We start from the raw sequence: 14,559 nt of genomic DNA, 5'->3' as shown, positions 1-14,559 counted from the left end.
GGAAAGGCCCGAATGGTCTCTGGAAGCTCACACGGATACACACACGCGTATGCACATGAGTTCCATGGTGAAGTTGCAGAAAAAGCAGTGAGAGGAAAAAATGGTACTTAGGTAACAGAACTGAGACAGCAGGAGAAGCCTTCTGTGAAAAACATATTCAGAAGGAACCTGCACAGGCCGCATGCATCCACCTGTATTCTCTAATAATCGGCCCGTATGCAAACGTACAGAGTGACATCAAAGACACCCGTAGGCATTGCTTTTATTTAAATGAAGGTAAAATATTTCATGTTGTTGAATAAATTCAGTGGTCGTTTTCAGATTTGAATCTCTAGACTTCTTTGATCCTCAAATCAAATCTGGCCGAGCGGGTTCAGCCCAATAAACACAACAACACTACTAACTAACAGCAGCAGCCATACAGACCTGCGTCTCTTCCTCGCCCACCGGCTGGTCCTTGGAGTACTGCAGGAACTGAGCCACGTAGGTCATGATGGACTTCTCATCGGGGTCCCGGACGTCCACATCTGCACCACAACCCTCCATGATCAGTCTCACAGAAGAACGGGACACGGGAAGTACACGCGGCTTCTCTCGGGGGGGGTTAAAAACATCCGGCTGACAACAACGTGCCGAGGAGCGAAAGGACTGAGGTTTTATCCGAGGCCAGCGAGCGAGTCAGCAGACTGTCACGTCGTCATCCCGCTCGCCCTCAGGCCGCTGGGCACGGCTCCGTCGCGACGCTACGCCGCACGCACACAAAGATTCGCGAGGCGGCGCACACAAACAACTGGGTGAATCATATTTGGAAGAGACAGAACGGGGCGTGGGAGATGAACAAAGGAGGGACACAAAGCTGTGTGGGTGAATAGTGGAACCGGAGCTGCAGTCGGTGGCTGATGAAGCGTGTGTGATATAAGAAAGGGAAGCAACACGTGTGAGTCTTTGTTTCTGCCGAGGCCTTAACTGGATAATCCAGCAGGGGGCGACTCCTCTGCTCCCATAGACGTCTATGAGGAAATGACTCTACTTCTCTGTAGTGACCAGCAGGGGGCGACTCCTCTGCTCCCATAGACGTCTATGAGGAAATGACTCTACTTCTCTGTAGTGACCAGCAGGGGGCGACTCCTCTGCTCCCATAGACGTCTATGAGGAAATGACTCTACTTCTCTGTAGTGACCAGCAGGGGGCGACTCCTCTGCTCCCATAGACGTCTATGAGGAAATGACTCTACTTCTCTGTAGTGACCAGCAGGGGGCGACTCCTCTGCTCCCATAGACGTCTATGAGGAAATGACTCTACTTCTCTGTAGTGACCAGCAGGGGGCGACTCCTCTGCTCCCATAGACGTCTATGAGGAAATGACTCTACTTCTCTGTAGTGACCAGCAGGGGGCGACTCCTCTGCTCCCATAGACGTCTATGAGGAAATGACTCTACTTCTCTGTAGTGACCAGCAGGGGGCGACTCCACTGCTCCCATAGACGTCTATGAGGAAATGACTCTACTTCTCTGTAGTGACCAGCAGGGGGCGACTCCTCTGCTCCCATAGACGTCTATGAGGAAATGACTCTACTTCTCTGTAGTGACCAGCAGGGGGCGACTCCTCTGCTCCCATAGACGTCTATGAGGAAATGACTCTACTTCTCTGTAGTGACCAGCAGGGGGCGACTCCTCTGCTCCCATAGACGTCTATGAGGAAATGACTCTACTTCTCTGTAGTGACCAGCAGGGGGCGACTCCTCTGCTCCCATAGACGTCTATGAGGAAATGACTCTACTTCTCTGTAGTGACCAGCAGGGGGCGACTCCTCTGCTCCCATAGACGTCTATGAGGAAATGACTCTACTTCTCTGTAGTGACCAGCAGGGGGCGACTCCTCTGCTCCCATAGACGTCTATGAGGAAATGACTCTACTTCTCTCTTGATTTATTCCCTCAGTAAACATTGTAAACATGAGTTTATGTCTCAGTCTCTAGTTTCTAGTCTTTTTCAACACAACATGATGTTCATTTAGTGAATTATGGTCCATTCAGAGTCAAACAGACCATAAAGTTGGGGATGATTTAGGGCGGGGCTACACGCTGATTGACAGGTCTCTACCAAGGAGTTTTCCTGTTTCCATCTTTCTCATTTAACTCTTTCATAGTGTGTTTTCACTTCCTGGATGTTACTAATCTTAATGAGCCCGGTTGTCTCCATCTCCAGCCTCTAGTGTCTCTTCCAGTTTTCAGCCCCCTTTGGTAAACTCACCGTCGGGATCCAGCAGTCTGGGGATCCTCAGCTCTCTCTCGGCCAGGCGGAAGGCCTCCTCCAGGTTCTGCCTGTTGCTTCGGGTCCTGGCGCTGGACAGGTCCACCAGGTCGGGCCGCAGCGCGTACAGGATGGCCAGGAAGACCACCCCGCTCCTCCAGCTGGCCTTGAAGTCTTTCACGTTTATTGAGCAGCCGGCTCTGAGGGAAACGGGTCACTTTATTATTTTGTCATAAGGCTCGTTCGTGTTGCACACGATGCAATAATGAATGCATTTTGTCCGTCGTTCAGCAAATCGCAGAGCCTGACCAGGTGAGTGAGGGGGGAGGTTCCCTGCGTGACCGTCCATCACTAACCCCCTCCACCCAGTTAAGTGAGCCTCTGTTCATTAGCACCACCGGGCCCCACCTGTGGCACTGCTCCCGCACCCAGAGCAGCAGCGCCTTCTTGGCAGAGACCCTGAAGCGGTGGTGTAGCGGCGAGCCGCGGGGGGGGGCGGGACTGCTGCAGGCCGAGCCTCTCGACCGGGTGGAGCGAGAATCCAGACTGGCCAGCGACTCCATGGAGGACTGACGGGAAGAGAACGAGAGGCTGCTGGCCAGCTCCTCGATCTACGGGAGACGCCGACACACCGACGTTTAGTTTTCACATTCTATTGGAGGCTGAGGGGCATTTACAACGCTGTGAAACTCCACCAGTGGGAGAAAAACTACACATCTCTCCTGCTGTGAAGCTTAAAGAAATACTTAATTCTAGCAATTGGTTTCCTCGCCAGTGTCATGGAGGCTTTATCCTTGCTAGATTTATTCTGAGAAACTGCCTCCAGGAAATCTTCTATATGTTACGTTATTTATTAAGAACAGGACATTTCTAAAGACATCAAAGCGGAAAAACAAGAAAACATGACAAGACAAAAGAGGAGAAGAGAGAAAATGATGAGAATAAACTGACATGATACTGAAGAATGATGGTCCATATGAGGCCTAGGATGATGGACGGTTTACCATCAATAATGTCAGGAATGTTAATGTTGACCAGTTTGATCTGTGGAAAAAAACAACACTTTTTAGTTCCACACATTTCATACAGGTCACTGTGTTGTGGTTGTTGCCCTGTGATGTCATCACTTCATTTGTCTCAGCATAAATTCTTGAATTAAATAAATGTCTGTGTGTGTGCGTGAGGTCGCCGCGACCTTTGACCAGTAAAATGTAAATGAGTTCCTTCCTGAGTTTACGTTCCTCAGAGGTCGCTCCTCTGCTTTCATCGGGTCACTAGGAGATCTCAGCACATTTACCGATTTGCTCTTCAGAAAGGAGAGGGCCTTCTCGATGTTGCTCCGGTGCTGAAACATTCCCCTGCCGCGCTCCCGACTCTGCAAAACAACCACAGCTCAGGCTGCCGCTGGGCTTTTATTTTGAAAAAAGCGCGTTTGGGGCGGTGAACTCACGAGGCGCTGGCCGCTCATCACCTCCAGCAGGTCCAGCAGTTTGGATCCGTCTCGGAAGTCGTTGAACAGATCCAGGACCCTGCAGGGAGGCCTCCGCTGTCTCACACACACACGTATTCATGTTGACGTGTGATTGTGTATATATGTGTATATATATATATATATATATATATATATATATATATATATATATATATATATATATATATATATATATATATATGGACCCAGATGCTCAATTACAATGTTCTCATTGAAATGTGCATCAGGATGGGCAGAAGAAGACATTTCTGAGTCGCTCCTTGTGACATCCAGTTAAACTCTTTATACATTTTACAGCTGCTGTTCTGAGACGCTGACATTTGGGAGGCGGTTCTTCTTCTCCTGATAAAGAAGGTTGTTGTAGTTTTACAAGTGACTGCGGCACCACGATGAAATCGCCCCCTAACAAAAGGCTTCTTCTTAAAATGAGTCCACCAGGCACATGGAGGTAGCCATGCTGGAGGGAAAGTCACTGGATCTGTACATCGGCGGCACCAAAGTGCTTAAAGTAACTCGTGTATGAATAGGTCCCATTCTCCGATCACCAGATTTAATCTTTTCAAGTGTCGGTTGCAGGTATCAGGAGCTGTCAGATATCACCAATCAGCCTCAAAGCTGCTGATATCAGTCAGGATGAGGTCGTCTGGTGCTGTCTGTCTGTGAGCTCCTCGATGCTATATTTACATACATGCTTCCCCACCTCCAACCCAACCGTCCTCTCCAGAGACACCAACGGAGACACAGAGACAGACAGAGACACAGAGACCGACGGAGAGCACGAGGTGGTTTTATGTGATGCGACTTTGCACGCGAGTCTCATCGATTCTTTTTGGTTTTCTTTGCTCCTTGAGAAGAATATTTAATACGGTTACAATGCGTCTCTTATACGACGCTGCAGAGGAACCAGTCTGAGATCAATATGCAGCTGCTTGATCTGCACACATGAAGAAGAACCCCAAACTGTGCTGACAAGCCATCTAAATATATATATTATATAAATATACACAGCAGGAAGCATGCTGACGATGACAGTTAGTCCACGCGAGATGGGGAGACGCTGCGGCTCACCTTGGTCAGCTGAGCGTTGACCCAGTTGGTGAAGGTCTTCTTCTGAATCTGTTCTTGTTCCACTGGAGGAGCAGAACACATCGTTAACTTTCACAGTGGAGCACATTTAATGCAGATGTTATCCAGCCGGTAAGGCTGGAGGAGAAACGTCATGAAGGACTTGGACAGCCACAGCTTCATGGGTAGGAACGAATCTCAACGTTGACCCTGTAGTGGGACGGTTAATGTTCATTTCGTGAGCCAGAGTCAGCTTGGAACACTGTTTTACAAGGTGCGTTCAGGGATCCACTGAGCTTGCAGATTAGACTACCAGAATAAAAGCCCAAATTACAGCCCACAGCGTCCACCCGTGTGAGTCAAGCCCGATCGCAGAGCGGGTCATGTGACCAATCCCAGTGTGCTGGCATGTGATCACAGGTATGCGCTGTCTGCTTGTTCAGGCAACATCAGAGCATCGTTCAGCAAGAACACGGCCCCCAGCATCCTGAAATAAAGTCCTGTGTTCCAGCATAAGTTGATGTATACTTGGAGTGTGGAGTACATCTGCCTTCATATTTAGAGCACTAGAAACTAGATTTCAAATACAGTTTGAATGTAGTTTGACGTAGATGTACTGACTACAGGACACACATACTGGTGCTCCTCCAGACGGAGGCCGGAGGAACCATCTCCCTCTCTCCCTCACACCGAAGCGGTCGATGTCACTTGGACCAGTTTACAGGCTCCAGTGGTTAAATGACACACATGAATACATCACATACAAACACAATACATGTCGGAAACCTGTTGGATAATTGCAACACATGGCCGGACCACAACACACATACCAGTTATGTATTCGATCATTCTGACCTGTGTGTGTGTGTCCCAGGTAATCATGCAGACTAATACATCACATTTAGGGAGCTCCTGTGGTTGTAGTGACTCACACCCTTGTCCACTACCATTAGCCGGTAGGATTAGCCGGTAGCATTAGCCGGTGGCGCTACGTGCCGCCGCTGCACGTCAGACGGAGCCAACGCAGACGCCTGATACGATGACGGAGCGTGTGACACGTCTAGACGGGGCCGACACAACCGTGTGTTCATTCAATCACACATTAAGACGGAAACCAACCAGGGTTTCTGACCCGAGAGCTTTGACAGATTCCAATGCTTTCTGATTGCCTCCCCACTTACATATTGAATACTAACATAGAGCATGAAGGGGGGTCTGTTTGGCTGGAGGTCCTCTGTCCTCTACGCTCTGTGCTCCTGTGAGAAGCATCACCCGGCTGTTTGCAGACATTCCCTGCGTTGATACGTCCCCCAGCGTCTGACCTTAACCACAAGGAGGCCCCGACAGACAGACAGACAGACGATAAGACCTGACATGTGCCCGCTGATCACCGAGCTGTAAACCCACGAATAATCACAAGCTGCCAAGTAGTTGACCCAGTTCTGGAGCGGAGAGCTGTGACGCTCTTGAGTGGCGTTCGGAACCATTATTTCAAAATGAACCCTTTGGATCAGTGTCAAGTCCTCAGTACCGCAGCGTCGATACCTAGAATCTGTAATCTTTATACATGAGTGATAAAGGGAGAAGTCCCTGGACGGAAGCTGGGCGGTCACATTGTGTCCTCATTGAGTGTTCAAGCAAAACTATTACAAGAAACTGACAAAAACATTTGCACATTAATAAACTAATAAATACTAATAAACTAATAATAAATAATTCCCTGTGACTAAACAGAGTCACATTATTTCCAATATTTCTTCACTTTAAATTAAAAAATAAGCCTCCTGTTGTTGTTCCAGAAGAACAGGTCGTGGTTCTGAACACATTTCCCGAAGCGTCGCAGTTATTAATGAGTTCTATTCTAGATTGATATCTTTCGTTTGACAAACACCACTTGTGTGTGGCTGGAGATCAGCTGTTGCGCAGAAGATTAGATCAGTGTGCCACTAAACCTAAACGATCGATGGTTATTTTGCTCCGGTACTAACAGAGAGACAGACGTAAACAAACTCACCCATGATGGGATCACTCGTGCTGACTCAGCAGGAAAACACTCTGGTGCTCATCAATTTGACCCAAACTTCTCTCGTCTGTCCGCCGAGGAAGACATTTATGAAACTAGTTTAAGGGTGACTCCAGTCGCACCTCAGGCCTGCGGGGAAGCAGGTGCGATCATCTGGGCTCCGCCCATTTTAAATGGATTCAGACCTGCTGAAACAAGACCTGCAGCGTTGCTCCTGGGTCACGTGTGCTTTAATGAGCTGGAAAACCTGGGTCAAACTCACATGTGGATACCTCACCTGGTTTAACCCAGCGATAACATGCTGGCTGGGTAACAAGGGAATAATAATTTCATAACTTTAATGACTACTAATGTTGGATGTCAACACGCCAATCACCACCAGGCAGCGACCTCTGGTTCTGCATTCTCTCTGGTGACCACCAGGGGGCGACTCCCCCGGTCACCACAGCTGAGGCACAACACTGCACAACAATGCTCCTCCTGTCTTCTTTTGTTGTCCCGTCATGTTTTTACCTTTTTTCTTGGGAATGTGACGTTTTTTCAATCTCAAATTGGCCTTGACCTTTGACCTCCATACTAATTGGTTCATCCTCACGCTGGCCAGCAGGTTGAGAAGGCGAATGTTCAGAAGGAACATCTGGTTCTAGCGCCTCGCTCTCTTAACAGCGCGCGGGTCCTTGTGTTACTCGGCGGCCTCCTCGTGCTACTGTTAATACCAAAAGGCTTCCGTCACCCGTGTGACCTCATCCGCCGCTGGCCGGTGACACAGAGCGAAGCAGAGCTCTAACGATGATGTCGACGGGGGAATCCTAAAGTCACAGGAGTCACACGGCATTTCCCTCCCTTTGCACGCGGATAATCACGTTAAGAGCATCACCGGGTAAAGGAACCACATTACGTGTTCACTGAGCCCCGCTGGCGCAGACTCCTTATTGACGCCACCAGAACAATTCTCCCAGTCTGTGTTCAGAATCGGGCCGACATCATCCATTCTGCACAGAGCACCAGAGAACGGTTGCATCGTTTAACGAGGTTGAGCATAAAATAAAAATGTAGAGTCATGTGTCCTCGTAGAAATCTGCACCACCTCGGGCCTCTGTGGGTAGAAAATGGATTCTATGGCATCCGCGGGTCTCCACAGAGAGCATGCAGCTTGGTCTGCATGCAGTATATCTTACTTTACTTCCGCCTGTTCTCTCAGTGGTGTATTTTAATATTACATTTAAAAAACAGATTGCGCAGGTATTGAGTCTTAATGAATCATCCACGCCTCTGTACGACACTGTGATTTAACCAGTGAGCACTTGTTTTATTGTTGGAATGCATTGAGATGCATTCCAAGTATTGTTCTTCGAATCTTTATTAGTTGGAATGCTTTAAGCATTCCAAGTATTGTTCTTCTAATCTTTATTCAACTTATTGTTGGAATGCATTAACGATGCATTCCAAGTATTGTTCTTCGAATCTTTATTTCTTCATCTTCAACTTCTTCTATTTCTTCCGCGCCACCTTTCAACTCCTTCACACTTTCAGCTATTAAAACCGTTCAAATATTAAAATGTTCAGCTCCTTTCTGGCTTGAGGGCTATGACTTTTCAGCTTTCTACCTCTTATGCTTGAATTTATATAAATCAATAATCATTAATATTTTAACATGGTTTTCAAATGGAGTTTGCTTTCAAATCCTCCTAAACTTCTTCAACTTTCAGATTTTTCAGCTTCGCCAATCTTTCAGCTACAGACATCATTTCAACTTTCAAATGTTGACACAAGTCTCAACTATTTTATGAAAAAAACTGCTTCTTGATATCTATTGTACTTTTTTCATAATCACTGATTATGTTTCACTAGTTCTTCGCTCCGTTTCTGACTTTTACATGAGTGTGTATTGCGTCTGCTAGAGGGGGACCTCGACAGCTAGAGGGTGAAGCAGCGCAGAAATCTGGTTAAAAAAGTATGGAACTTCTGTCCTTGCAGCCAAAGTATACACCCTAGAGGCTTCATTTCTTCAGATTAATGAGGGTATGGTTGTGCTGATTGGATTAATGTGTTCATGGAATCCCAGAGTTTTTTAGTTTTGGCGCAAGGAGTGTTTGAGTGACACAACCTCTGCCAAAAGCCCCATAGGCTCCAATACAAATCTGCCGACATATTTCTCACAAAAATCCACAAGGTACACGTTCTGTCAACGGCCATAGGAGCCGTATTCATTACCGGACAGACATAAAAACACATCCACGCGTTCGGTAGAGTCTTGGGTCTCATACAAACGCCGTATTTTTTAGATAGCTGTTATAGTTTTGCGCTGGTTCTCATTTGTTTGAGGTGTGGATTCTGTGTAACTCGCTGTCCTGTGTCTGCCCCTTTGCAGCCGCACAGGTGCGTCGTTGTCGTGGTTACGAGCACTCACATGCTGCAGGATCTGTCTGTGGCTCACAGCTGCTTATATGACCTGATTAGTGGAGTCACATGACGCAGCTATGCTTTCTGTCAACAGACCAATATGATAAAGACACTCGCCCCCCCTCCCCCCTCCACCCTGACCTCTTCTCACTGTTAATCAGCCAGTCTGTCTGTCTATTTCTCCTCCTCTCTCTCTCCCTCTATCTCTTCCTCACCACCCCTCCCTTCCTCACCCTCTCACCCTCCCTCCCTCTATCTACACCCCCCACCCCACCCAATTCAATAATTTCAAAATAAAAGCCCCATGGAGGGAATTTTTACTGTAATGTTTGTGATGAGGCCTATTAATTAAAAACTTCTTAGTTTGAATAACAAACATTCTGTCTCCCACTACGAATATTACTCGTACTTCTAGTACTACAACTGATACTTCTACTACCATACTACTAGTATTTCTACTGCTATTAATACTACAACTACTACTAATGTTATTACAAATACTACTATGGCTAATAGTATTACAGCTGTTTCTACTGCTATTGATACTAAACCTACTATTACTGCTTATACTGCTAGTACTACTAATACCACAATTATAACTAATACTACTACTAATATTACTACAAACAATTTTAAACAAATTTAAGCTCCTGCAACTTCTGTTTTTAGAAAATCTATTGAAATTCAGCTTCCCCACTTCCTGTATTTTCAGCAGTTCTTTAAAATAATTTCAGCTATTCTTATGCCTCTATCAACAGCAATTTTTTAATATTCATTTCTGTATTTTTTTGCAATATTTCAAATTTATTTCAGCTGTTTTCATTTCTGCTTTTTCAGCAAATCTATTGAAATTCCTTTCAGCTTCTCCCATTTCTGTATTTTCAGCAATTTCAAATTCATTTCAGCTTTTCAGCAAATGTATTCAAATTCCCTTCAACTTTCTGTATTTTCAGCTATTTTTAAATATTCAGTGCAGCTTTCAGCTTTTTGCATTCCAACGCATTTTCAGCAGGAAATGCCTTTTCTAGTTATTATTATTGTTGGAATGCATTAACGATGCATTCCAAGTATTGTTCTTCGAATCTTTATTTCTTCATCTTCATCTTCTTCTTCTATTTCTTCCGCGCCACCTTTCAACTCCTTCATACTTTCAGCTATTAAAACCGTTCAAATATTAAAATGTTCAGCTCCTTTCTGGCTTGAGGGCTATGACTTTTCAGCTTTCTACCTCTTATGCTTGAATTTATATAAATCAATAATCGTTAATATTTTAACATGGTTTTCAAATGGAGTTTGCTTTTCAAATCCTCTTCAACTTCTTCAACTTTCAGATTTTTCAGCTTCGCCAATCTTTCAGGTACAGACACCATTTCAACTCTCAAATGTTCACACAAGTCTCAACTATTTTATGAAAAAAACTGCTTGTTGATATCTATTGTACTTTTTTCATAATCACTGATTATGTTTCACTAGTTCTTCGCTCCGTTTCTGACTTTTACATGAGTGTGTATTGCGTCTGCTAGAGTGGAGAGCTCGACGGCTAGAGTGTGGGGCAGCGCAGAAATCTGGTTAAAAAAGTATGGAACTTCTGTCCTTGCAGCCAAAGTATACACTCTAGAGGCTTCATTTCTTCAGATTAATGAGGGTATGGTTGTGCTGATTGGATTAATGTGTTCATGGAATCCCAGAGTTTTTTAGTTTTGGCGCAAGGAGTGTTTGAGTGACACAACCTCTGCCAAAAGCCCCATAGGCTCCAATACAAATCTGCCGACATATTTCTCACAAAAATCCACAAGGTACACGTTTTGTCAACGGCCATATGAGCCGTATTTATTACCGGACAGACATAAAAACACATCCACGCGTTCGGTAGAGTCTTGGGTCTCATACAAACGCCGTATTTTTTAGATAGCTGTTATAGTTTTGCGCTGGTTCTCATTTGTTTGAGGTGTGGATTCTGTGTAACTCGCTGCCATGTCTCTGCCTTTTGCAGCCGCTCGTTAATGATCACAGGTGCGCCGTTGTCGTGGTTACGAGCACTCACACGCTGCAGGATCTGTCTGTGGCTCACAGCTGCTCCTATGACCTGATTAGTGGAGTCACATGACGCAGCTATGCTTTCTGTCAACAGACCAATATGATAAAGACACTCGCCCCCCCTCCCCCCTCCACCCTGACCTCTACTTACTGTTAATCACTCTCAGTCAGTATGTCTGTCTAATTCTCCTCCCCTCTCCCTCTCTATCTCTTCCTCACCACCATTCCCTTCCTCACCCTCTCACCCTCCCTCCCTCTATCTACACCCCCCACCCCACCCAATCCAATAATTTCAAAATAAAAGCCCCATGGAGGGAATTTTTACTGTAATGTCTGTGATGAGGCCTATTAATTAAAAACTTTTAACTGTGAATAACAAACATTCTGTCTCCCACTACGAATATTACTCGTACTTCTAAGTACTACAACTGATACTTCTACTACCATACTACTAGTATTTCTACTGCTATTAATACTACAACTACTACTAATGTTATTACAAATACTACTATGGCTAATAGTATTCCAGCTGTTTCTACTGCTATTGATACTAAACCTACCATTACTGCTTATACTGCTAGTACTACTAACACCACAATTATAACTAATACTACTACTAATATTACTACAAACAATTTTAAACAAATTTAAGCTCCTGCAACTTCTGTTTTTAGAAAATCTATTGAAATTCAGCTTCCCCACTTCCTGTATTTTCAGCAGTTCTTTAAAATAATTTCAGCTATTCTTATGCCTCTATCAACAGCAATTTTTTAATATTCATTTCTGTATTTTTTTGCAATATTTCAAATGTATTTCAGCTGTTTTCATTTCTGCTTTTTCAGCAAATCTATTGAAATTCCTTTCAGCTTCTCCCATTTCTGTATTTTCAGCAATTTCAAATTCATTTCAGCTTTTCAGCAAATGTATTCAAATTCCCTTCAACTTTCTGTATTTTCAGCTATTTTTAAATATTCAGTGCAGCGTTCAGCTTTTTGCATTCCAACGCATTTTCAGCAGGAAATGCCTTTTCTAGTTATTGTTGGAATGCATTAACGATGCATTCCAAGTATTGTTCTTCGAATCTTTATTAGTTGGAATGCTTTAAGCATTCCAAGTATTGTTCTTCTAATCTTTATTAGTTGGAATGCTTTAAGCATTCCAAGTATTGTTCTTCTAATCTTTATTCAACTTATTAGTTGGAATGCATTGAGATGCATTCCAAGTATTGTTCTTCGAATCTTTATTCTTCAGCTTCTTCTATTTCTTCCGCGGCACCTTTCAACTCCTTCACACTTTCAGCTATTTAAACCGTTCAAATATTAAAATGTTCAGCTCCTTTCTGGCTTGAGGGCTATGACTTTTCAGCTTTCTACCTCTTATGCTTGAATTTATATAAATCAATAATCATTAATATTTTAACATGGTTTTCAAATGGAGTTTGCTTTCAAATCCTCCTAAACTTCTTCAACTTTCAGATTTTTCAGCTTCGCGAATCTTTCAGCTACAGACACCATTTCAACTCTCAAATGTTCACACAAGTCTCAACTATTTTATGAAAAAAACTGCTTCTTGATATCTATTGTACTTTTTTCATAATCACTGATTATGTTTCACTAGTTTTTCGCTCCGTTTCTGACTTTTACATGAGTGTGTATTGCGTCTGCTAGAGTGGAGAGCTCGCGGGCTAGAGGCTGAAGCAGCGCAGAAATCTGGTTAAAAAAGTATGGAACTTCTGTCCTTGCAGCCAAAGTATACACTCTAGAGGCTTCATTTCTTCAGATTAATGAGGGTATGGTTGTGCTGATTGGATTAATGTGTTCATGGAATCCCAGAGTTTTTTAGTTTTGGCGCAAGGAGTGTTTGAGTGACACAACCTCTGCCAAAAGCCCCATAGGCTCCAATACAAATCTGCCGACATATTTCTCACAAAAATCCACAAGGTACACGTTTTGTAAACGGCCATAGGAGCCGTATTTATTACCGGACAGACATAAAAACACATCCACGCGTTCGGTAGAGTCTTGGGTCTCATACAAACGCCGTATTTTTTAGATAGCTGTTATAGTTTTGCGCTGGTTCTCATTTGTTTGAGGTGTGGATTCTGTGTAACTCGCTGTCCTGTGTCTCCCCTTTGCAGCCGCACAGGTGCGGCGTTGTCGTGGTTACGAGCACTCACACGCTGCAGGATCTGTCTGTGACTCACAGCTGCTCCTTGTGACCTGATTAGTGGAGTCACATGACGCAGCTATGCTTTCTGTCAACAGACCAATATGATAAAGACACTCGCCCCCCCCTCCCCCCTCCACCCTGACCTCTGCTCACTGTTAATCACTCAGTCAGTCAGTCTGTCTAATTCTCCTCCCCTCTCCCTCTCTATCTCTTCCTCACCACCATTCCCTTCCTCACCCTCTCACCCTCCCTCCCTCTATCTACACCCCCCCACCCCACCCAATCCAATAATTTCAAAATAAAAGCCCCATGGAGGGAATTTTTACTGTAATGTTTGTGATGAGGCCTATTAATTAAAAACTTCTTAGTTTGAATAACAAACATTCTGTTTCCCAACCCCCCCTCACCCAATTCCATCATTACAAACTAAAAGCTTCAATGATTATCTGTACCTTAACCATGAAGCGGTTTCGTTGAAATACGCATTGCTCGTTCAAATACTACTATAACCACTACGAATATTATTAGTACTTCTAGTAGAACTACAACTGATACTTCTACTACCATACTACTAGTATTTCTACTGCTATTAATACAACTACTACTAATGTTATTAAAAATACTACTATGGCTAATAGTATCAGTATTCCAGCTGTTTCTACTGCTATTGATACTAAACCGACTTCTACTGCTAGTACTAATACCCAAATTACAACTAACATTACTACAAACAATTTTAAACCTCTTTTTATTCATCTCAGCTTTTGTTATTTCTGTACTTTTTAAAATTCATTTAAGCTCCTGAGACTTCTGTTTTGCAATATTTCACATTTATTTCAGCTGTTTTCATTTCTGCTTTTTCAGCAAATCTATTGAAATTCCTTTCAGCTTCTCCCATTTCTGTATTTTCAGCTATTTCAAATTAATTTCAGCTTTTCTAATATCTTTTATTTCAGCAAATGTATTCAAATTCCCTTCAACTTTCTGTATTTTCAGCTATTTTTAAATATTCAGCAAATGTACTCAAATTCCCTTCAACTTTCTGTATTTTCAGCTATTTTTAAATATTCAGCAAATGTACTCAAATTCCCTTCAACTTTCTGTATTTTCAGCTATTTTT

General features: G+C 43.9%; 1 protein-coding gene and 1 long non-coding RNA gene across 5 annotated transcripts in view; one reads left to right on the top strand and one right to left on the bottom strand.

Annotated features, from left to right (window-relative positions):
• LOC144388383 (nesprin-2-like) overlaps positions 1-14,559 on the bottom strand; it is a 61,402-nt gene that overhangs the window by 4,230 nt on the left and 42,613 nt on the right. For 3 of the 4 annotated variants that reach the window (XM_078089215.1, XM_078089218.1, XM_078089216.1), the window contains exons 3-9: positions 4,811-4,872; positions 3,701-3,796; positions 3,548-3,625; positions 3,202-3,294; positions 2,659-2,861; positions 2,251-2,450; positions 427-527 (exon numbers count right to left, since the gene is read on the bottom strand). In XM_078089215.1, coding sequence (XP_077945341.1) covers positions 427-527; positions 2,251-2,450; positions 2,659-2,861; positions 3,202-3,294; positions 3,548-3,625; positions 3,701-3,796; positions 4,811-4,872 — 833 coding nt within the window. Of the gene's footprint in view, positions 1-426; positions 528-2,250; positions 2,451-2,658; positions 2,862-3,201; positions 3,295-3,547; positions 3,626-3,700; positions 3,797-4,810; positions 4,873-6,821; positions 8,055-14,559 lie in introns of those variants that run through there. The other variant, XM_078089217.1, reaches the window with a different exon arrangement.
• LOC144388385 (uncharacterized) lies at positions 2,432-3,466 on the top strand. Its single transcript, XR_013452729.1, has 2 exons — positions 2,432-2,562; positions 2,643-3,466. It is a non-coding gene; the product is annotated as an uncharacterized LOC144388385 (long non-coding RNA).

The sequence above is a fragment of the Gasterosteus aculeatus genome, chromosome 15, assembly GCF_964276395.1.
Source record: "Gasterosteus aculeatus chromosome 15, fGasAcu3.hap1.1, whole genome shotgun sequence".
Classification (NCBI taxonomy): Eukaryota; Metazoa; Chordata; class Actinopteri; order Perciformes; family Gasterosteidae; genus Gasterosteus; species Gasterosteus aculeatus.
The sequence above is the reverse complement of the archived record's forward strand: the minus strand, read 5'-3'. Positions and strand labels throughout refer to the sequence as shown.